The following is a 23,025-nucleotide window of genomic DNA, read 5'->3' on the forward strand; positions in this document are numbered from 1 at the left end:
AAAAATACACAAGCATTTAAAAGTTTGGGGTTGATAGGATTTTTTTAAATATTTGTGAAAGAAATCGCTTCTGCTCACCATGGCATTTTTGATAAAAAAAATAAAAATACAGTAAAAAAACATAATATTGTGAAATATTATTAGAAAATTTAAAATAATTGTTTTCTATTGAAATATATTTTGAAATGTAATTTATTCCTGTGATCAAAGCTGCATTTTCAGCATCATTACTCCAGTCTTCAGTGTCACATGATCCTTCAGAATGTGATGCTCAGGAAACATTTCTAATAATGATCAATCTTGAAACGGTTGTATTGTTTAATATTTTTTTGTGAAAACTGTGATACATCTTTTTCAGGATTCTTTGATTAATAGAAAATCCAAAGCCACAGCTTTTATCTTTGCGTAAAGTCATAAATCTCTTGACATATAATTGACTGTATTAACTTGACTCTTTTATTTTCATGTCTTCTCCTCACCCTATTAATTATGGACACTTTTTTTGTAATGGGGGAAATCAGACAGTAACAGCTGCATGCAAAATGTGTGAGACTGCTGAATATTATGTTTTGATAATTAAACTAATCATTTAAAATACAACTAGCTGAATATCAGTTCATTGTCAGTTATTAGGCTACAATATGTTTAAATGTGGATACAGTCAAAAGGAGATCAAGACTTTCCAAATAAACAGACCAGTAACCATTTAGACGTGTTACGACTTTTTAGTTTATTAGATTGATAAAAGTGCATCTAATATTTCAGACAAAAAAAAAAAAAAAAAAAATAGGTGATTAGTTCTAATAGTGTTGCACAAATGGTAGGTTACCGTATTCGTGTGAAACGCCACAATGTTACCTCAACATGCAGGGATTTTGTAATACTCCTCTAAAAACAACATCTAGAGCACACAATGATAGCATAATAATCTTCTCGAGAAACCCTGCTGATATAAGAGGAATTAGAGTTAAATCTTTAATAGGTGGAATTTAGGCAAACCGCACTGGAAAATAAACAGATGAGCCAGAGCAACAAAAATTTCTGCCAAAAATAAACACGGGTTTAAAAAAATAAAGAATAATAGACATCTGTTCCTTCCTGGAATGCAAAGTCCCAAAACAGCGACAAAAAGCAGGTCAAACTCTGCCTTCTCGTTTTCTCTCAGTTCTCGCGCTGCGTCTTTATTTGTGGCTTGGCGCGCCGCTGCTGGCGCTGTAATTAAGTGCGCGGTAATAGGATGGAGCTCCAGGGAGCTCATTAGGCTTTTCAATTAGTGAAAAATACACAAGGTAGAGTCCTCTGCTTTTTAGGGACTTTAGAAACGGGCAGAGATGCCAAGAACGGTCCCTTTGACTTTCCCCTCAGCTGGGGAACAGGGCGGAGGTGACACCCTTGACAGACCTCGTGTTCCTGAGGGGTACCCTGGTTACACTTCAGTCTTAAAGTCAAGGAATCCCGCTCATGAAATTTACATCTCAGCAAGCGCGAGGCCTCAGAGTAAGTCGGGGCGAAATTAGACCCGCTGATGCTCAGTTACTCTAAAATTATTGAAGCTCAAAATTGAGCTTGCTTGCGAGGTAGCTACATTACACCAATCATGTAAATTATATATTTTCAGTTCAAAATAGAGAAATTAGATTAAGATTAATTTGCATACCTTATTATTTCAGTCATCTTTTAACGCTTTTTTCGTAAAACAGCTCAAAACTGGGGGCTTGGCAATCAGTCTTTTTACTTTGATTTGATTGGTCATCTCAAACACTATCTCCAATTTTGAGTTTACATCTTGCAATTTTATTTATTTATTTATTTATTTATTTTGCCACAGAATTAAAAATTTAAGGTATTTTTTTTTTCTTCCAAATTTGGACTTTTCTCTCGCAGTTGTGATCTTATATCTTACAATTTGGTATTTTTTCTGCAGAATTGTGAGTTGTTGCAATACAAGTTTATTGTCAGTTTTTATCAAGCAATTGTGATTTTTTTTTTTCTTCTCATAATTGTGAGATTTTTTTTTTTTTTTAATCCTGTAGTAGAAACACGATTCAATACTTGCAGCACCAAACTAGACTTAATATTATGCAGTTATCATTTTGATTATAACCTTGGGGAAAAAACGAGCCCTCAATGGCAGGTACAGCCATGCTCCCATGAACATATCTGTGTGTGTTCACTGGATGAAGAATTTTGAGCTGCAATAATGTGCCATAACAAGATTCAGACTCGCTCTGTCCAGAGCTGTAAACGAAGCACCTCACACTGCCAGTAACACCCAATCAAGTCAAGTTTGAAGAAACACAACGCATCATTATCACTAATTGCTTAATGATGTCTTACAGTGTTTGCTGGTTCCCATGATTCAACTATGAGCGGTTTTAACAGCATACGGTTGCATTTCCCTCTGTCAGATGTATCGGTGTGGCACGCCGCGTGCGTGTGTGTGTGTGTGTGTGTGTGTGTGTGTGTGTGAGCATGCAGACAGACAGGTTGACACACGTTGAGTGCTCATTTCCCTCTCTGCCCTCAGGTGAGGTACAGACCTGTCAGTCACACGCACACACACACGCACACAAAAGCTTATATTTTATTTTGCTTGGCAGTCATTAGAGAAGCGAGAAATATGGCTTGCATCATCACGGGCCCTGCAATGCTCTCTGGGGCCCCGTGTCTCTGTGTGTACCCTTAGCTCTAGACCCATCAACCAAATTAAAGGTAATGAGTTGTCAGACAACAGAGAAAGCCTGGCTCCTTAAGGCTAGGACTCTGATGCGCTGGCCTATTCTCCATACACCCACCGACACACACACACACACACAGAGCGCTCACACGTGCTATGCGACCCACAGCGAGCCGGGCTGAGTGACTTTAATATGACTGGCCTGTTAGAGAGATTGGCTGGAGAAAGATATCTGTGATTATTCTCCCAAGCTTGTTTTCTCCAAGTCAATTCTTGGAAAAGTGCTTGTTAACTCTTCCAGTTGCAGGCACAGCACAATTTTGTGTTTACCTGATGAGTTCAGACATCATTTAATTGTGTTGCACTTCGTTGCATTAGCATTTTATTCTAAACTATCTTCTACTCTATCTTGAATAGGACCTACACCTTGCTAGTATTTTAAGCAGCAACTGCACATTTTATATTTTATTGCGCTAATAATTTGTATATATTTATATAATAAATAAATATTTAATTATTAATTTAATTCTGAAATGATACTTAAATTATGTAATTATAATTCAATATATAAATCTGTTTAATTCTGAAGGAAAATAATTGATTCTAAAGTGTTTAAAAATTTAAACCCCAAAATAATGTATTAAAATGATTCTATGATTTAATTTAAATAATATATAACTCTAATTAAATATATATATTTATTTAAATATTAAATAAAAACAATATTCTAGTTTAGAAATGTAAAACCAAATATTGAAATAAAATATACAATTTAAATAGATTTATAAAATTTTATATATATGCAGGTAATCAGAGCCTTACTGATATTTAATATTAGAAAATATGATGCTTAGTTAATACTGAGTAACTTTACCATTCAAATGTTTTGGGTTGGTAATATAAATATAATTTTATACATTATTTTAATATATTTTTCATTGCTATGATTTTGTTGTTGTTGTTGTTGTTTGTTATAAAGTGATGCATTGTCTAATATTTAACCCCTCATGCACCCTGTTCTTACTATGAACTCCTTCATTTGAAGGAGCTTGTATTTAATAATCAGATGCGGCCGGCGGGAGACAGCAGGAGACCTTCCCCTTTAAATGTGTGTATTGAACAAAGAACTCTCTCTCATAAGAGACATCTGTCTGCTCCTCACAAGGTCAGAATTAATACATGTTAATTTAGCTCATTAGAGCGCACTGGCCCCTGGCCAAGCGTCTGCCGGTGGGCCCGGCTTTGATCTTGAATTCGTGCCAGGTTCGGCCTTTGATGTGTCTGAATCACTTGACATTGTGTTTACATTCCTCTACTCCGACAATCAATATTAAGACAAAAGAATACATAAATCAGCTTGAGGAGCTCTCGAGTGCAATGCCAAATTAATAGACCGGTGGCCTGATTGTCAGCCTCTGAAAGTTTCAGTTTGCTGATTCACGGAGTGGTTGATTCATATGTGGTTTTTGCTGATGTATTTGCGATTGATGAAAACGGTTGTAACTGAAGGCCGAACATGAATAAGACTTCAGGTTGAGCGAGGGGGTGTTTGTATGGCCTTTCATGTCTCCATCTATCATTTTCTATAAAGTGAGGCTGGAAACATGACTGAATGCTTGAACTTGATGATTCATCGAAACGGTCCAATGTCAAGTTCATGCAGAGTTTATATCTGTGACTGTCTTTCTTTAGACAGACTTGAGCTCATTTGTGTTCATTCTCATTGTTCACATATATACTGCAAACTTGTTGCTGCTTATCCTTTACTGCTCATGTAAAAAATACATAAAAATAATAACAAATTACTTTGTATATCTTTAAGCTGAAGCTTTATAGATCACAAGTATTTAAGCTTATGAGAAACATAAATCCAGTCGTGTGTGTTCAAACATTTGACTGGTAGTGTGTATGAACTATGTGTGTGTAATAAGAATACACATCAAATATCAATATAACAGGCTTTCAGATTTTCACACAATTTATTTTAAGGCCTGTCTGCCAATGTTGATGTGTTAACACACACACACACAAAAAGATCAATAAAATACAATAATTTTATAACACTGCTTTAGAACAATACATTACAGTGAAAAGCACTTTACAAATAAATCTGAATCACTATCATTTTGGGATAATGTTATATTCTTTATTAATATTTAGTATTGGTTTTATTTTTTAAGTAATTTAGTAAATTTAGTCATGTTTAACATTTTCATTTTTTTATTATGTCTGTATATTTTTCTTAATTTTTATTTCAGTTTTAATTATTTTAGTACATCAAGTTAAACTAAATGAAAAATAGCTGAAATAGAATATGTTTAAGGTTATTAATCTGAATTTAGTTCAAGTTTATTTTATTTTTAGCAACAAAAGGTTTTTTATGGGTTTGGTATTAGCTAACACTGCTCTGGACTGAACTGAAAATCTTTCTCTTTGGGTTATTGCACAAAAAGATTATATTTTAATAATTTGTCTTAAATAAAACATAATACAACGTAGTGACCACATAAATATTCATTATGATATATCCTTACGAGTAATGTAAAAATTAATCCGTAAAACAACAGAAAAAGTACTGACAGCTCATTACACAGGACATTATACATTTATTTTACGAACATTTCCATTAACTTTAAAACACAACGCAATGCAGTAAAATTCAATATACAGGTAAAATACCTGTAAAAAAAAAAAAATCTAGAAAATTCCTTCAAATAAATGCAGAACAGTGTACCCTATTTTTACAGATTTTTTTAAAATAATAATTTAATTTGTAATAATAATAACAATAATAATACATTTAATCTCTATAAAATCAAATATAATATTTTACTCAGACTGTACAAATTGACTTTTATAAATGAAAATATTGAGCTGCCTTTATTATTTTGGAAGGGGGTTCCTCATAAGTGGAAAATCATATTTGGGGCTCCTTCACCTTAAAATCCTTTCCACCTGTAGGGAACCTCACAAAGGAGGAGGTCTCCTTCTGTCTCCCACTGGCCAAAGACTCAGTCCTCCAAATGAAGGAGATCAGCACATTTCTGAAAGTTGTTCCACCTGTAGATAACAGCAAAGTCTTTTGCCATGTTCAGTGATGGACACTTACAGTACGTGTGTTCCTGTTAACATATTCATTGATCGTTTGCTCAACACTCTCATTACTTTTGGCAGCGTCTAAGCTGGCAGCTTCTTGTGAAGACAGGTATCACCTGGCCACGTGCCCAAACCACCTCTTAATGTTTTATTTAAGACCATTTAACCTTAAAGAAGGAAACGCAGATGAAGAATAAGAGGGATCGTTTTCGGTACTAAATGTCAGGCGTATAATTAGGCCTGGTGGAGTATTTGAGGCTGCAGGGGTTTTGTCTCCAGCTGAGGAGTAAAACATTGATTAACATTAACATGATTTGCATGTTGTGCAAGATCTTTGGCCGCTGTAACAAATTATTCATGGCAGTAGTTAAGGTCATACAAGATAAAGATTAGGCCAATCATTTCGCTGTAGAACATATTTACATCGGAAAGATAATCTCTCACACGTGGTCTGATGAAAAACAAAGGCGTTTTTATTTCATGGGAGCCAGTTTTGCCAAAAAATAAGACATTTACACACCCTCATGTTGTAACAAACCCGTATGACTTTCAGTGTGGAGCACAAAAGAAAACGTCAGGCAGAATGTTCATGCTGCGCTTTCCCACATAACCAAAGCAAAATCTGCTAAATCTTTGTGTTCCACAGAAGGCAGAGAGACATGCGGGTTTGAAACAGCATGAGGGCGAGCAAATGATGAGAGAAGTTTCATTTTGGCTGAGCGACTCCTTTAAGAACCCAGACAGAGGACTCGGAGAAACATAAGGCATTGAGTTTTGTTATTAAAATTAAAGAGACACTAGGAAGCATTCTAAATCTGCTGGACCATTCTGCTTTCTCAGATTCGGACTGCTTCTGGGTTTGTGTTCTCCTCAGGAACACGTTCAAGCCATATTTGTGAACTTGGCGTGAGTCTGGCTCATTCTAGATTCAGAGTCTGTTCTGTCTGTCTCTAGAGAGTCCTGTCAATGCATGCTCTGAGTTCTGAGCTGAACTTCAATCAGTCTTAAAACACTGCACTCTCTCTAACATTGTGTTCACTTCAGTGATGAATGAGATGGTTAATTAAAATTAATTGACAGATCACATGCACAGTTCTTGATGCATTTGAAGTTTAGTACAGCCTAAATGAAAGGGGTTTATTCTTTAGAGACAGAGAAAGAGGAAAAGGGAGAGCTGCATTGGAAAAAAGCTTACACAGTTACACAAACAATCCAGTGAACAAAAGGCTTTTGACAAATTCATGGTCTTACACTGCCCTCTACAGTCCAGAGTCTACTTGCACCTCGTTTCTCAACAATATTTATTATTATATATATATACATTATTATTATTGATAGTTATTTTGATAGAATTTGATAGAATAGTTATTTTGATAGAATTAATAATATAATTATTTTAAATATTTATTTATTTAAAATGTTACCTTAATTTTACAATTTTATTGATTACATTTTATTTATTAAATCATTTGGACTGACATTTTTGTTACTTTAGCATGCAGTTATAAATGAATAGCAGTATAAAGAAACTCATACAGGTTTGGAAAAACTTCAGGTTGAGTAACTGACGACAAAATGTTCATTTTTGGGGGATATCCATTTAAACATTTAATCCCTACTTTATAGAATGTCTATAAGAAAAAAAAATATATATAGTTACTTTAGTTTGGAGGGAAGAAGTCAAAGATTGTTGAACAAATAGCCTAGAAAGAAATAATGCATTACCTTTATAATTTTATATCTAAACTAAAGCATTCATGTACGAAAATTAATCAAATGTAAAAATAACTTAAGTGTGTTCATTACAAATAAATTATTAAAACTACAAAAACAGTTCACTGAAGTGCAGCGAGTGATTCCCTCTTTTATTGTTAGATTAACATTCTGATAATGATACAGACGTCCTATACTGTAATGCATGGATATAATATAATGTTACACAACAGATGTTTCCCCTCAACAGTTCCCTAAGCGTTCACTTAAAACAGAGCAGATTATGTCTATATATATTCTATATATGTGTGTATTTATCGGGATCGCGCGCCGTTATATGCACGCACTTCGGATGACAGTCAGCGCGAGAAGCGAGCGGAGAAAATGTACAAAAAAATATGTTTTTTTTTTTTCGCCAAAATAGCCCGTGCTAATTTACACTCATTTTGCCAGCACAGGTCACATATTACGTTAAACCGCGGAGAGGTACCAAATTGTCGCAGTTATAATGACGTACAGAACGCAATGCCTCAGAAAATCCGATCTGCATGTTTACATGACAGTCGCATTGGCACATATCTGATTTAAATCCGACTTATTTCCACATACGAATGAGGCCTGAACCCGATCTTGAAATATCCGAATGCATGCATGCATTTTCGTTTACACTGTCATAGAACAGACCCGATCTGTGTCACATATGAGCAAAAAATCGGAATTGGGTCACATTTAGGCCCAATTAGGCCTTAAAATGCCCAACTTAAAGCAGAAAAGAACATGTTTACAGCCTGGTTTCTGGTCTATATAGCTAATTTTGGCCTTCATGACAACTGTGAAGGGGTGAATTTTTTTGTTTTTATAACTCATCCATTTAAATTATATTAAGCCTTAAAGTTCTGCATAATTAAGGGTGTGGCCACTTGAGTGACAGGTAGATTGCCGGTGCTGACCGAGCGGCAACCTCCTGCTCTCTCTCGTGAAGCCAATAAGGAAGTGACTAAAACTGTAATTCATCGACTGGCCGCTTGAAGCTGGCTGCAAAAGGGAGTCATTCCCATAGACTCCCCATGTTAAAATGCCCAACTTTACAGCAGAAAAAAACATGTTTACAGCCTGGTTCAAAAAATGATTCTGGTCTATATTGCTAATTTTGCCCTTCATGACAACTGTGAGGGGGGTGATTTTTTTTATAACTCATCCGTTTAAATTATATTAAGCCTTAAAGTTCTGCATAATTAAGGGCGTGGCCACTTGAGTGACAGGTGGATTGCCGCTGCTGACAATAACGTCGCGCTAGGTGGGCGTGGCTTCAGCAACCAGCTCCCGCCTTTTTGCCCATTTTCAAATTTCCGGGAGAGTCGCGCGATGACGCGCTGCCAAGATGGCGACGGCTCGCTCTGCACACTTTGAGCTTCAAAACCGCTATTGAGGAGTCTATGAGTGACGTCACGGACACTACGTCCATATTTTTTTACAGTCTATGGTGCTGACACTGCCGTCGAGCTAGGTGAGCGTGGCTTCACCAACCAGCTCCCGCCTCTTCGCCCATTTTCGATTATCCGGGAGTGACACGAAGTGGCCTCCGCCCACTTTGAGCTTCAAAAACGCTCTTAAGAAGCCTATGGGTGACATCACGGACACTACGTCCATGTTTTTATACAGTCTATGGTGTAAACACGGATGTGGCTGTACCGGAATCGCGTTGGCATTAGCTGTGTCCCATAGCTGTGTCCCATGGTGAACATATTTAGACAGGTTTGTAACCCTGATTTTTTTAGGCAGTTAAGCATGAAATTAAACTGTTAATAAAAATAAAATAAAATAGAGTATTGATTAAAAAAAAAAATAGAACATTGTTCAGCTGTTTAGTGGCAGCTGTCACAGCTGAACAGTGCTCTGTATGGCCGGTTTGAGGGGCCGTTTACATGACAAAGTTTTCAGCCAAAAACAAGCAACTTTTTATGCATTTTGCCTGTTCGTTTACATGACAATGGTGTTTTTGGGACTGAACACATATTTTTGAAAATGGGTTTCAAAGTGCAAGTTTTTGAAATCACCACGTTATCATTTCCGTGTAAACACCCAAAACAGGAATCTTTGAAAATAGTGACGTCATACACGTGCGTAGTATGTGCTATGTATGTAGACATGCGCAGTACTTGTCTATTTTAAAGGCAAGTGCGAACAAACATACACAACAATGGCGGAGTACATGGTACTGTTGTTGCTGCTCGAGAGTTTGATAACGCTTCTTCAGCAAAGTATGGATTACTTCACCAATATTACAGTGGAGACGCATCTTATACAACATATAATCGTCACTTCCCTACAAGTACTGTTTACTAACAAGGTGACAGCGCCAACTAATGGCCCGGCATACGTAATACAGGGTTTTTGGCCGTTTTCTCAGATGTGTGTAAACGTGAATTGTTTTGAAAACGTTGTAGTGTATACGTGAAACTTTTTAAAAACGCACATGATAAACTTTTTCGTTTGTGACTACATCATTATTGTGTAATCCTTCAGATGCAGCTTTTGATATGGGATATGTATCGGAGTAAAAGTATACATTGGGGAATGAAGTGGAGTATAAGTAAAAGTTGGCTGAAATATAAAAACTCAAGTAAAGTACAGATACTCCCAAAAAATACTTAAGTACTGTAACAAAGTATTATTACTTTGTTACATTACACCACTGGTCAACTTGCAACTGTAGTTAACAGCAATTTGTTAGCATTCTGACAATAAATGTTTTTAGTTTCATTTTCAAAATAATCAGTGGTGGACTATAAGGAAGTACATTCTCGTACAAATGTGAATTACTAAGGTTTTTTTTTTTTCCTACAGGACAGCAACACTACAAAAATGTGGCCTTTTACAACAAGATGCATTGTTGTAGATTAAACTACCCAAAAGTATATGAAGTAGGCAACTTTAAATTGAACAACCTTGAACATATTCAGAAGTGAAATGCAACAGACACAGTAGTGCAGCAGTAATATTAATGTAAAACCATCATGACGAGTTCCTTTTCAGAACAATACTGTACATACCTTTACTTTTACTTTTAATACCTTAAGTATATTAGAACATGCAAGATAATACTTTTACTTAAATGGACTGTTCACTCAAAAATAATTTCTGTAATCATTTACTCACCAGGTTTTATCCTCCGAGTCTCTGAGGAGGTGCTGGCCGTTCACCAAGATTCACCTCACGAAGACCCCAGAACACATGGAGGCAGCGCTGGGCACAAAACTGTTGTTGTTTGTCTGATGTTAAACCTAAGCTGTTGTAAATAGTTGTAAAAAGTACTTTCAATAATGCATAGAACAATTTATTTTAATGTGCAAAATATATATATATATATATATATATATATATATATATATATATATATATATATATATATATATATTTTATTTATTTATTTTTTTTTTTTTTTACAGGACAAAAAAAAAATGTATAGAAGAATGTTTTGTGTACAAATTATAAGCTGCATTAAAAAAATGAACAATGTTCAAAATTACTTATCTTTTATTTACACATATGAACATGCATAACAAAAAATACAAAATGTACAGAAAATACTCAGGCTCATTTACAAATAAATGACATTACAAAATTGCAACATATTAATTACATTTTTAACTTACATTACAAAAATAAACAACAGAAATTAGGTTGTTTCATTGACAAAGTGACCTAAAAAAAAATTATGTACCCAATTTTTCCACTGTTTTCTCTTGCCTAATAGAAAATGGCTAATAAATCATTTATTTGTTAACCATTCTCTCAAGAAGAGAAAACTGTCTCTCTATTCTCTCCTCTGTCTCTCTCTGGAATATTGATTGGTCTTCCCTCACTCCCTCACCTGTCCCAGGACAGAGCAAATAAAACCATGCCTTTGAACAACAACAGAACAATGAATTTCTGCAAAAATGTGTGTATTAACTTGCTTACTTTGTATTTTTTAAGTCCTTCCCCAGCAGGTTCATTTTCTCCAGAATAGGCCTAAAACAAGAGGAAATGGAAACACTTATGAAAAATATTAAGACAGCGGTGCAATCGTAACATTAGAAAATATGACACGGCAGGACAAAATACTGAAGTGTTTATCCTGAACGCAATAGCACTTCAAATGCGCACTTCGGACTGCGCGCACTTCACTTTGGGACAGCCTTCGTCGCGCCGCTATGACGCGATCGCACTTCAAATGCGCACATCGAAGTGTGCGCACATCACTTTGGGACACAGCCTTTGGCTTTACTGTCAACTCGTGCCTCTGTGTCACTGTCTGAAGCCATGATGCGCTTAACAGCGCTGTTTATCGTTGTCCTCTGCTTCTATCAAGGTGAGTTAGCGTATTACTCTCGTTATGGTAATATTCGTATGATGTTTGTGGGATTGTGAGACGATATTGATCGATAAATCTCGTGACATGTTTACCTCTAAATCCTTTTCCTGGTGCGCACTGTATTTGAAAGTAAAAAGCATATCTCTGCTATTATTCTACATGTTTTTGTCTAATTATTCTCCTAAAGTACGATATTTTCCCCACTTTTGTGATGCGTGACAGCTTAGGAGGCACATTCCTGCTTTTGAATTTTATGTAAATAGGATGTGGTCGCCATTGTTTACATGTTGCCATATGCGTGCGCGTTCCCTATAGTATTCTCTTAAAAAATAGGTAAAAAAAAAAATATACAGACAGATGAACAAAATAAGGCGAAAACCAACTTGAAGACTATTAGTTAGGTGTAGGCCACCAGAACAGCTTAAATGCGTCTTGGCAATGATTCTGCAAGTCTAAGCAGGGCTTGACGCTAACCTTTCCCCCAAAGAGCACATGTGCTCCTAAACTGAAAAATTCTAATAAAAACATATTTAAAAACAAAATTAAGTGGCGCAATGCAAATTTTTCTAATTATGTGTTTTAGCTTCATATAGGTATATAAGGAGACATTTACAAGCACAATTATTGAATTAATCAGAATACAGAAAGTACACAAGGTTAAATATTTTTTTTTCAAGACTTTATTTAATAGGCTATTTATGTAATTATGTTTAGTCCTATTAAATTACATGTAGCTCACATTAGGTATGTGGCGGTTTTCACGATATACGTTGAAGTGTTTGTCACGGTATCACAATATATAATTTAGTAAGTGAAAAAAAAGTGTTGTCCTCCTAACAGGTTAAATAACTTTATTAAAGACATTTTATTAAAGAAAGACTTTGTTTAAAAAAACACACATACACAAATATAAAGTAAACAAGTGTTTCAAGATTAGAGATTAACGTTCAAATGAACGAAAGAATAATACTTTACAATAAGGTCCCATTTGTTAATATTAGTTAAAGCAGGTTAACATTGACTAACAATATGCAGTAGCTAGTAGTTAATGTTGACTAAATAAAAATAGTTAATGTTAGCGCCATTGAATAATATTAGCAGACACAACTTTTGATTTTATAATGTATCATTGAAAGTTGAAATTAAGATGAACTATGATTAATAAAAGCAGTCGTTGTTAATTCATGTTAACTAATGTTAATGGAACCTGTTAAAGGGTTAGTTCACCCAAAAATCTAAATTATGTCATTAATGACTCACCCTCATGTCGTTCCAAACCCGTAAGACCTCCGTTCATCTTCAGAACACAGTTTAAGATATTTTTAGATTTAGTCCGAGAGCTTTCTGTCCCTCCATTGAGAATGTATGTACGGTATACTGTCCATGTCCAGAAAGGTAATAAAAACACCATCAAAGTAGTCCATGTGACATCAGAGGGTCAGTTAGAATTTATTGAAGCATCGAAAATACATTTTGGTCCAAAAATAACAAAAATTACGACTTTATTCAGCATTGTCTTCTCTTCCGGGTCTGTTGTGAGCGCGTTCACAACGCTGCTGACGTGTTTTCTGGTGCTCCCAATAACAAAGATCATGGGCGCCGTATGAGGGGGGAAAAGTTAGGACAATTCCAAGGGCCCCTGACTGACAGGGGCCCCAACAAATAGGTAAAAACTAATTTAAAATTTTTATTATATTATACACTATATAAACCATCATTGAGTATATTTCAAATAATAATAAAATGAATGATGTCTTTGATTTTACTTATTTTGGCAATAAAAGTTAAATATCACCATTGACCAAAAAATAAACCATCCATATTGACCGACCACCCCCCTGTATCTGCATGAAATGGTTTGGTCCTGCCTTAGCGCACTCATCAGTGACGGTGTTTAGTTAGTTGCAGACAGTCAATCAATGCACAGCGCGCTAGAAATTCAGAGACCATAATTTTGAGTAGTAAAATTAAATCTGGTTTTCAGAAAAGGAAAGAGAGAAAAGAGGAAGAGGAAAGACAAAAGAAAGGGTGTCGTTCTGTATCCCAGTTTTTCACCAAGAAAGGTGGGTAACGTTAGCCTTTAGTCTGTGAGTGTTATTAACCTGTTGTCCAGAGTGAAATAAGCTAGCTATATGCAGGCTAGTGTTAGCCTGCATTTCATCAACATTTAATCAGTGCAGGGAAACGTTTAGCAAGATATTCATATTAAATCATTGTCCATGCCACTTTTAGCAGACTTAACAACAGATGAGTCAGCAGCACCCCAGTCTCCCCATAACTGCACCTCTCCCTGTCCCAGTGAAGAAGGGGAGCAACACTGTGTTAATGACTTAGCTTCATTCCCGGGAGTCTGTGTGGGGTTCTCTGTCTCTCTTGCTCTTTTTTACCATAACAAAAAAGAAAATGAAATATTTATTAATGACAGAAATCAAACACAAATTATTTTCTCACATAATGACCATTATGACATAAATAAAAAATAAATAAATAATAAAACAACCTCCTGTCTGTACTGGATGCAGTTAGAAACAATGAGTAGCTTACCTCAACCTGCATGTAAGTTACAGACAATATTAAAATAATCCAGCTGGATGTGTTCATTTAGACTGAATTTTGGCCGTTAAATGACATAGATACAGACTTTATTATTCCCATCATGAAGGGCAATTTATTTGAGAAGCTTACACACACACACACACACACACAAATCTATTGTATCTAATATACGTAATCAAGTGGTGGTAATACAGAACTATAGGTAATTTGTGTCAATGTTCTGTAGTGTTAGTGTCATTTATTGGAATATGGCATATTTTAATATACTGTGTATATGACTGTTTATCCAGCTCTGGCTTTCGAATGAATGATGTGCACAGACAAGGTAGAGTATGTTGCATGATTTTATAAAAGTATGATGTATTGCGACATCAGAAACGAAGAAAAACAAAATAATGACTATTGTAACGTTTGACGTAAAGCAAGTCAAATGTGTAGTTTCTTATGTCTCATTAGAACTACAGAAACGCAACCCGATCTGGCAATCTTACATAGTGTGGTAATAGCAGATATAGGGACGTAAAGCAGAGGCATAAGTGCCTTTCACCCTGTTATGACTTGATGAACCACTGAAACAATTTTGGAAACATTATTTTAAGGTAAAAATTTTTACATAGTGTTGCTTTAAGAACATTTTTATGGTGGCTTTTAATCTTGCATCAAATAGTGAACTGCATACTGTATGCAGACTTGTATTGTGCTAGTACTAGTATTGAACTACAAGAAGCAAGACAGTTGCAAGCCTTTGATTAGAGTTATGTAAAGCTTTTGATGGGACTGTTAGGTCCTAGAGATGTGGGGACAACAGCTGCGCAGAGGGGGCCCAATTAGATAAAATGCTGAATAAAGTCGAACACTACATCTATTTCACTACAAAATGCAGTATTGTGAACGCACTCACAACAGACCCGGAAGAGAAGAAAATGCTGAATAAAGTCGTATTTATTTTTATTTTTGGACCAAAATGTATTTTCAATGCTTCAACAAATTCTAACTGACCCTCTGATGTCACATGGACTACTTTGATGATGTTTTTATTACCTTTCTGGACGTGGACAGTATACCGTACATACATTTTCAATGGAGGGACTGAAAGCTCTCGGACTAAATCTAAAATATCTTAAACTGTGTTCTGAAGATGAACGGAGGTCTTACGGGTTTGGAACGACATGAGGGTCGTTAATGACATAATTTTAATTTTTGGGTGAACTAACCCTTTAAGTGTTACCAAATAATAACAAATCGGTTAGATAGGCCATGTTTTAGGTTAGATTAAGTGAATATAAATATCTGAATGACTGTGAACCATTTACACAGTTCAGAAAGTAGCAGCTGCTTTTGATGATTTTAAACCATCTGTAATGACAGGCAAAGCAATCGTGATTACGTAATAAAAACAGTTACTCACACTTGTGTGTTGCAATATAGTCAGCATAGCAACGTCTTTAAGTTTCAATCTTTCTGAAAATCCTGCGTCGAATTGTGCCTTGTTTGTAAACAGATATGCTGTAAAATGAAGTGAACAAAGGACAACGTTCTTACTGACACGGTCTGGAAGTTCATCACATAAAAATTATCGTCTGGTTTCTGCGTAGACCTGCGTTTGTTGAGTTTTGAAACTTACAGAATGTTTTTATAACACAAACCTCAGCCTCTAAACGATCAAGGGAATTTTGATTTCTAAGTTCATGACCACTTTAATAAAGCTTTTATACGTTTAACAAAACCTCATTGTAGTGTTTTAAAAACTTAAAGGGATACTCCACCCCAAAATGAAAATTTTGTCATTAATCACTTACCTCCATGTCGTTCCAAACCCATAAAAGCTTTGTTTGTCTTCGGAACACAATTTAAGATATTTTGGATGAAAACCAGGAGGCTTGAGACTCCCATAGACTGCCAAGTAAATAACAGTGTCAAGGTCCATAAAAGGTATAAAAAGTATCGTCAGAATACTCCATCTGCCATCAGTGGTTCAACCGTAACATTATGAAGTGATGAGAATACTTTTGTACACTAAGAAAACAAAAAGAACGACTTTATTCAACAATTGTTTACATGGTTACTGGGGTTTTCATTCAGTGAATCTCCTTCCCTCGCTCCACCTTGATCTGTGCTCATTTGAATTAAGTATTTTTTTTTTTTTAAGTTCAGTAACCATATGAGGCTGTATTGCTGTTTTTCCATAAATAAATTGAAGAAATTAATATGTTTGCTATAGGCTACTGTGTAAGTTAGGCTGTTTAAGAAATTGCATTCGCACTCATGCTCCTAAATACTTTTTCCTATTTTTAGTCGCAAATGCGAGTGAACTGCTTGCACTGTCGAGCCCTGCTAAGGACATGGGACACGATTCCTTCATTTGAGATTTTGATAATAAGATAAACTTAAACTGTGTGTTATGCCTAAAATTTTATTGTGATGTTTCTGTTTTGTGATATTTTCCAGTTGGCTCCAAAGCACTGCTAAGTAAAGTTTCAGGAGAAAATTCTGGACCACATGATGCAGAAGACGGTACAAGTGTTTTACCGAGCACAGCTGCAAATGGGCCAAAAAGTAATGACGTAGACGCTTCAAATAATAATGATCCAGATAACAACATTGGTGAAAAACCAAAAGCAGAACAGAAGAACCCATCTGAAAGCAATAAAGACAATAAGGAAAATCCCCCTCAAACTCCTGAAGAAACTCAAAGCAAAAATAATAAAGCAAACGATCCAAAGAGTAAAACCCAAACTGAAGATGTTAATGAAAACACCCCCCCGGAAAATGCTAAAAAAGATGAAACGGAGTCAAAAAATGAAGGAAATGTTAAAGACAAGCAGCACGCACTTTCCCAAAATGAAACAAACAATCCAAAAAACAAAAATGAAGCTGCACCAAAAAAAGAGCCTAAAGAGAAGGCGACCACAGCTGCACAAAATATAGCAGATGATGGACAAGCAGGCTCTAAACCTGCTGAAGGTGGTGGAGGACAAACAAAAGACGATGAAACCGGTCAACAGGAGCATAAAGACGTTGTAGGTGAAACAAGTGGTGAAAAGGGTGACAAGAAGACGACCACAGCTGAACAAAATATAGCAGATGATGGACAAGCAGGCTCTAAACCCGCTGAAGGTGGTGGAGGACAACCACAAGACGATGAAACCGGTCAACAGGAGCATAAAGACGTTGTAGGTGAAACAAGTGGTGAAAAGGGTGACAAGAAGCCGACCACAGCTGAACAAAATGAAGAGGGTGGAGATGAAACAGATGGCAAGAGTGAAGAGCAGTCACCTGGACCTGAGACCCCTGCAGACGAAGGCGTACAAAATGGTGATTCAGTAAATGACACTGAAGATGAAGATGGTGACGATACTGCTGATGAACTTTCAAATGAACAGGATACATCTAACAGCAAAACCGAAAAGAAGGACAATAAAGTGAACACTTATCAACAAGAGGAGAGTGCAGAGAACAGCCACTTCTTTGCCTATCTGGTCTGCGCTGTTATACTGGTGGCTGTGCTGTATATCGCCAGTCACAACAAGCGCAAGGTTAGTGGGTCTGTTTGTACATGCACCATCTTCCATCCTGGAGACTTTGTGTTTTTAGTTTTTCGCTGCTGTATATTAAAGATGTCAAATAGCAATTAAATGACAGTCATTTCTTTCGCCTTTGCTTGCAGATCATTGCCTTCGTCGTTGAGGGCCGGCGATCAAGAGGCACACGGAGACCCAAGACATCTGATTACCACAAACTCGACCAGAATGTAAATAGCATTACGTACACACACACACACACACACACACACACACACACACACACACACACACATAGCGAGTTAAGACTCTTATCTATTCATTTTATTAAATTTTTTTTGAAAAAGACAAAAAAAAAACTCTAAATTAAAATTCCTATAAATAATGTTTTTATTAAGCATAAAGTAAAAATAAATCTGATAAATCTGTCTTAATATCATATTGAAGGAAAAATGTAAAGTTAGGTCATAAACCATCTTAGTTTTTAATTTTATACTGTTCTCTGAGGTCCACTTATGTTATATAGATTTTGAACCATCTGTAACGACAGGAAAAGCAATCGTGATTACGTAATAAAAACAGTTACTCACACTTGTGTGTTGCAATATAGTCAGCATAGCAACGTCTTTAAGTTTCAATCTTTCTGAAAATCCTGCGTCGAATTGTGCCTTGTTTGTAAACAGATATGCTGTAAAATGAAGTGAACAAAGGACGACGTTCTTACTGACACGGTCTGGAAGTTCATCACATAAAAATTATCGTCTGGTTTCTGCGTAGACCTGCGTTTGTTGAGTTTTGAAACTTACAGAATGTTTTTATAACACAAACCTCATCATCTTATGTGTCAAACGATCAAGGGAATTTTGATTTCTAAGTTCATGACCACTTTAATAAAGCTTTTATACGTTTAACAAAACCACATTGTAGTGTTTTAAAAACTTAACAGGATACTCCACCCCAAAATGAAAATGTTGTCATTAATCACTTACCCTCATGTCGTTCCAAACCCATAAAAGCTTTGTTTGTCTTCGGAACACAATTTAAGATATTTTGGATGAAAACCGGGAGGCTTGTGACTGTCCCATAGACTGACAAATAAATAACAGTGTCAAGGTCCAGAAAAGTAAAAGCATCATCAGACTACTCCATCTGCCATCAGTGGTTCAATCGTAACGTTATGAAGTGATGAGAATACTTTTTGTACACGAAGAAAACAAAAAGAACGACTTTATTCAACTATTCCTCTCCTCTGTTTCTCTCCAAATCAGCATAGCGCCATTTTAACAAATCTGAGCAGTACGCAGCCAGCTTATGCTCTTCTGTGTTATGCTCTTCTGAGGAATTGTTGAATAAAGTCGTTATTTTTGTTTTCTCTGTGTACAAAAAAGTATTTTTGTTGCTTCATAACATTACGGTTGAATCACTGATGGCAGATGGAGTATTCTGACAATGCTTTTCATACTTTCCTGGACCTTGACACTGTTATTTATTTGGCAGTCTATGGGACAGTCACAAGCCTCCCGGTTTTCATCCAAAATATCTTAAATTGTGTTCCGAAGGGTTTTTTTTTTTTTTTTTTTTTTTTTACGTGTTTGGAACGACATGGGGGTAAGTGATTAATGACAAAAAATTCTTTTTGGGGTGGAGTAACCCTTTAAGTATGCTAAATCAGTCATGTTTTGCGACCAACATGCATGGATGAAAATGAAAAACATAAAACAGGAAATGATTTCATAGAGAGGAGCTGTGTAGACCCTCCTTTGACTTTTTATGACAAGACAAAGTTAGTTCAGAAAGTAAAATATCATGTAGTGTGAAAACTCCCCGAAACTTTTATTATATTTGTAAAAAAAACGGATTTATTAAAAAAACTTAAATGTATTCTCACATATATTCAAGGTGTTCAAGGAACATATGTCGTTATTATGATTAGTTTTCACGTTTTACTTGGTCACACCACATGACATTTTGAGAGAATGTGGAATTTTAGAAAATTGCAAGTTTCTTAATGTTATGAAAGGTTTTGAAAATAATGTGACGAGGATATGTTTTAAGCTATGTTTTCTCTTTATCAGTTACACGCTTATTTGTCATTAACCCAAATGCAAGTTAAACTCGGTTATGCAGCTAAACAAAAAGCTTGCTAATAGAATGTAACCTAATTATGTTGAGCTGCGACAAAATACACAATTGAAATCATGAGAACAACACTCTGGTTTTGCACCTTGTCCACCATCAGCCAAACTGTCCCGTTCTGAAATATAACTGCAGACGTTCTTATCGTTCTTCGAACCCGTTCAGCCGATTGTGGAAAACAGTTATTGCCACTCTATTACATTACATTAAGTAACAGTTTTTACTACAGTAGAAATTTAGTTGTTAAACCAATCAATTCTCTTACATTTGAATTGAAATTGAATTGTGTGTTCTGTGTTTTGTTTTCCAGTGAGAAAACCCAGTCAGATGAGTCAGCGGTGGATGAATCTAAATATTTGAACTGTGATTTTGAAACTTGAATTATCCATAATGAGGCATATATCACCACTCACAGAGACTGTCTCCAACTTGTCCAAAATGATATTAATAGTGACAAATTCTCATCCATCCGTAGCATGTCGGGTATGTTGAAAACAATGTCTCTTGTAGTTCTAAAATTTCTGGCATCAGGATCTTCAGTCAGGTTTAGAAATACGAACACAGCGGTACATATTGAAGATGTTGGTTCTGTGGCCTCTCGTTCTATTTGATTTCCGAGCCTTTTTTGGTAGAGTTACGTAGTTGTCTTTGTTTTGCCTTTTTCTCGATTTATTGCTGGCCGAAATGTGTAATACAGAAGGAACCGATATGTATATGTTGACTGCTTTTTCATGCAGATGATGAATGGCGTTTTATGGGAGACTGGGAATGATTGAGGTTTGAAATGTTCTGAGGGCTGTTGTACCACTTCTTGAAGCTGATCGAACACATTTTTTGGGACAGGGTAATTCTTTCTACAGGTGTGGATTAAAAAAGAAGTGGCAAGCTTTTGTTCTTATGTTAAATATGTTCAAAACACAGTGAAAGCAACTTAACTGCTCTATGAATGCTAAATTAGCTTTGAAAGGCTCAACAAAAAGGATTTTATTTGCTGGCCCAGTTAGACCAGTAGTTCAGATTTATAATTGCCCCTTTCACTGGCCCTATATATAATTTTTTTTTATTTTTATTAAATTGTTCTTTACCAAAACATACTGTAAATTATTAGGGTTTAAAGCAATAAAAGCCAGAAATTAACTGCAAATTTAATTGCATACAGTGTGCAGGCCATCTATGCTGTGAGGTGTTTGAGTCCGTTTATATTGTATTTGAATTTATCAGTCAAGTGGTTCGGTTGTGGTTTTCTGCATTTGGACACTACACTACAGCCCTGATTTTGACAAGTTCCACTTTTCATTCTTTTAAAAGGTTCTGCTCAAGTGACTTTAATGTTGAAAGAAGCCATCCAGTTCAATGATGCATTTGAAATATGATTGTTTTTGGTGTACAGTAGGATTATAATTGATTTATGAAGCAAGATTTCTGTGCCAAATCTAGATGATGCCCAGGAATGAGAAACAAACGGATATATATTCATACTCCCCTCTTATCCTAAAAGTGGGAAATATTGTGGATGTTTTATTTGGTGTGATTTCAAAGACCGTTGTCCCTACTGTGATTCCTGCTGTATTCTCCGTTAAGCCTGTGATTGATGATTTGACATTGAACCAGTGGCTTTGCACAACCATTTTTCTTGAAATTCTGGACCTATTTTGAATTATTACGTGGGTAGAAATATATGAGGGGGGTTTAACTTACCTATTTACTGTGGTCAATCTTTTATCACTATTTAATCTTTTTCACAAGTGATACTCTTTCTACACTGAAAAGAGATGGAATAAAGGTTAGATTTTCCCTCTGACTGGTCTCTTCTTGGTTATTATTGTGAACTAAGACTAAACAACTAAAACAACTAAAAACTTCAATAAACATTACCTGAAATAAAAAATAAATACATTTTTTTTAATTCAACATTGTAGGTTGAAGTACTAAAATAAAACTAAATAATCCTCTTAAGTTTATTTAAAATTAAATAGACTACAAATAAAAACTAATATGTAAACTACCAGTCAAAAGTTGAACAGTTAACAGTAATATTTTTACTGTTTTTTTTTTTTATTTTTTTTAAGAATTCTCTTCTGCTGGCCAAGCCTGCATTTATTTGATCCAAAATACAGCAAAATCAGTAATATTGTGAAATATTTTTAGTATTTAAAATAACTGTTTTCTATTTGAATATATTTATAAATGTAATTTATTCCTGTGATCAAAGCTGCATTTTCAGCATCATTACTCCAGTCTTCAGTGTCACACGATCCTTCAGAAATCATTCTGCTGATTTGCTGCTCAAGAATTTTTTTTTTTTTATTATTATTTTAACATTTTGTTTCAGGATTTTTTGATGAATAGAAACATCCAAAGATCAGCATTTATCTGAAATAAAAAGCTTTAGTAACATTATACACTTGTTACAGGTCCCGGGCAGTTTTCTGCCATCATTTAGTTGTTCTTTAATGACCTATATTTGTTTCTCCCAGTAAGACTTACTTTAAGTTTTTCTGGTCCACCTTTCTCGTCATATTCTGGACAAGCCCTCTATCTCCAGGATACAGAGTGATTCCCTTTAACCAAAGGTCATAATATTTTTTTCCTTTTTCACTTGACAGTCTGCTGTTTTCACTTGCAATTCTGTAATCTATGGAAATGAGTTCAAGAGGAAAAGTAGTTGTGATGCTTCCCATTGAAGCCCTCTCATGGGTAACAGGCTTCTTTTGCTTAATAAATGAACTTTCTAATACATTGCTTTCTAATTACTGATAGATGTCAGCTGGTGTCTTGGCTTTCTATGCCCTTTTGCCACTCCCTTTCTTCATGTGTTCAGTACTTTTTCCCTGGGTTATTCCATTTTATTATACAGAACTTAATTTCTGAACGTATTTGTATTGTTTTCAATACATGGCTTGTTACAGACATCTGGTGAACATTTCATGTCAACAGCACATTTAGAAATATATTTGCTGAGAAAAATG

General features: G+C 35.5%; 1 protein-coding gene and 2 long non-coding RNA genes across 5 annotated transcripts; 2 read left to right on the plus strand and 1 right to left on the minus strand.

Annotated features, from left to right (window-relative positions):
• Positions 1-3,438: 3,438 nt before the first annotated feature.
• Positions 3,439-11,618, minus strand: LOC122138281. The gene is made up of 3 exons (XR_006155466.1): positions 11,450-11,618; positions 10,646-10,775; positions 3,439-5,737 (listed from the first exon to the last, which is right to left on the minus strand). It is a non-coding gene; the product is annotated as an uncharacterized LOC122138281 (long non-coding RNA).
• Positions 11,619-11,674: 56 nt separating this feature from the next.
• Positions 11,675-21,857, plus strand: LOC109052069 (trans-Golgi network integral membrane protein 1-like). Of its 2 annotated transcripts, XM_042730247.1 has the most exons (5): positions 11,675-11,840; positions 16,848-17,474; positions 17,628-17,935; positions 18,067-18,150; positions 20,367-21,857. In XM_042730247.1, exons 1-5 carry the CDS (start codon positions 11,792-11,794, stop codon positions 20,367-20,369), a joined length of 1,071 nt encoding a protein of 356 aa, XP_042586181.1. In that variant the 5' UTR covers positions 11,675-11,791; the 3' UTR covers positions 20,370-21,857. The 2 variants fall into 2 exon arrangements, with proteins under 2 accessions (XP_042586181.1, XP_042586180.1); XM_042730246.1 differs by having other exon boundaries at positions 16,848-17,935.
• Positions 13,295-14,331, plus strand: LOC122138282. Of its 2 annotated transcripts, none has more exons than XR_006155468.1 (2): positions 13,295-13,906; positions 14,076-14,331. It is a non-coding gene; the product is annotated as an uncharacterized LOC122138282 (long non-coding RNA). The 2 variants fall into 2 exon arrangements; XR_006155467.1 differs by having other exon boundaries at positions 14,079-14,331.
• Positions 21,858-23,025: the final 1,168 nt, after the last annotated feature.

Source organism: Cyprinus carpio, chromosome B8, assembly GCF_018340385.1.
Source record: "Cyprinus carpio isolate SPL01 chromosome B8, ASM1834038v1, whole genome shotgun sequence".
Classification (NCBI taxonomy): domain Eukaryota; kingdom Metazoa; phylum Chordata; class Actinopteri; order Cypriniformes; family Cyprinidae; genus Cyprinus; species Cyprinus carpio.

Coding starts and splice junctions, on each gene's coding strand:
- LOC109052069 (XM_042730246.1), top strand. CDS start 11,792: ATGATGCGCTTAACAGCGCTGTTTATCGTTGTCCTCTGCTTCTATCAA. Junction 11,841..16,847: donor TGTCCTCTGCTTCTATCAAG/GTGAGTTAGCGT, acceptor GATATTTTCCAG/TTGGCTCCAAAGCACTGCTA. Junction 17,936..18,066: donor CCAGTCACAACAAGCGCAAG/GTTAGTGGGTCT, acceptor CTTTGCTTGCAG/ATCATTGCCTTCGTCGTTGA.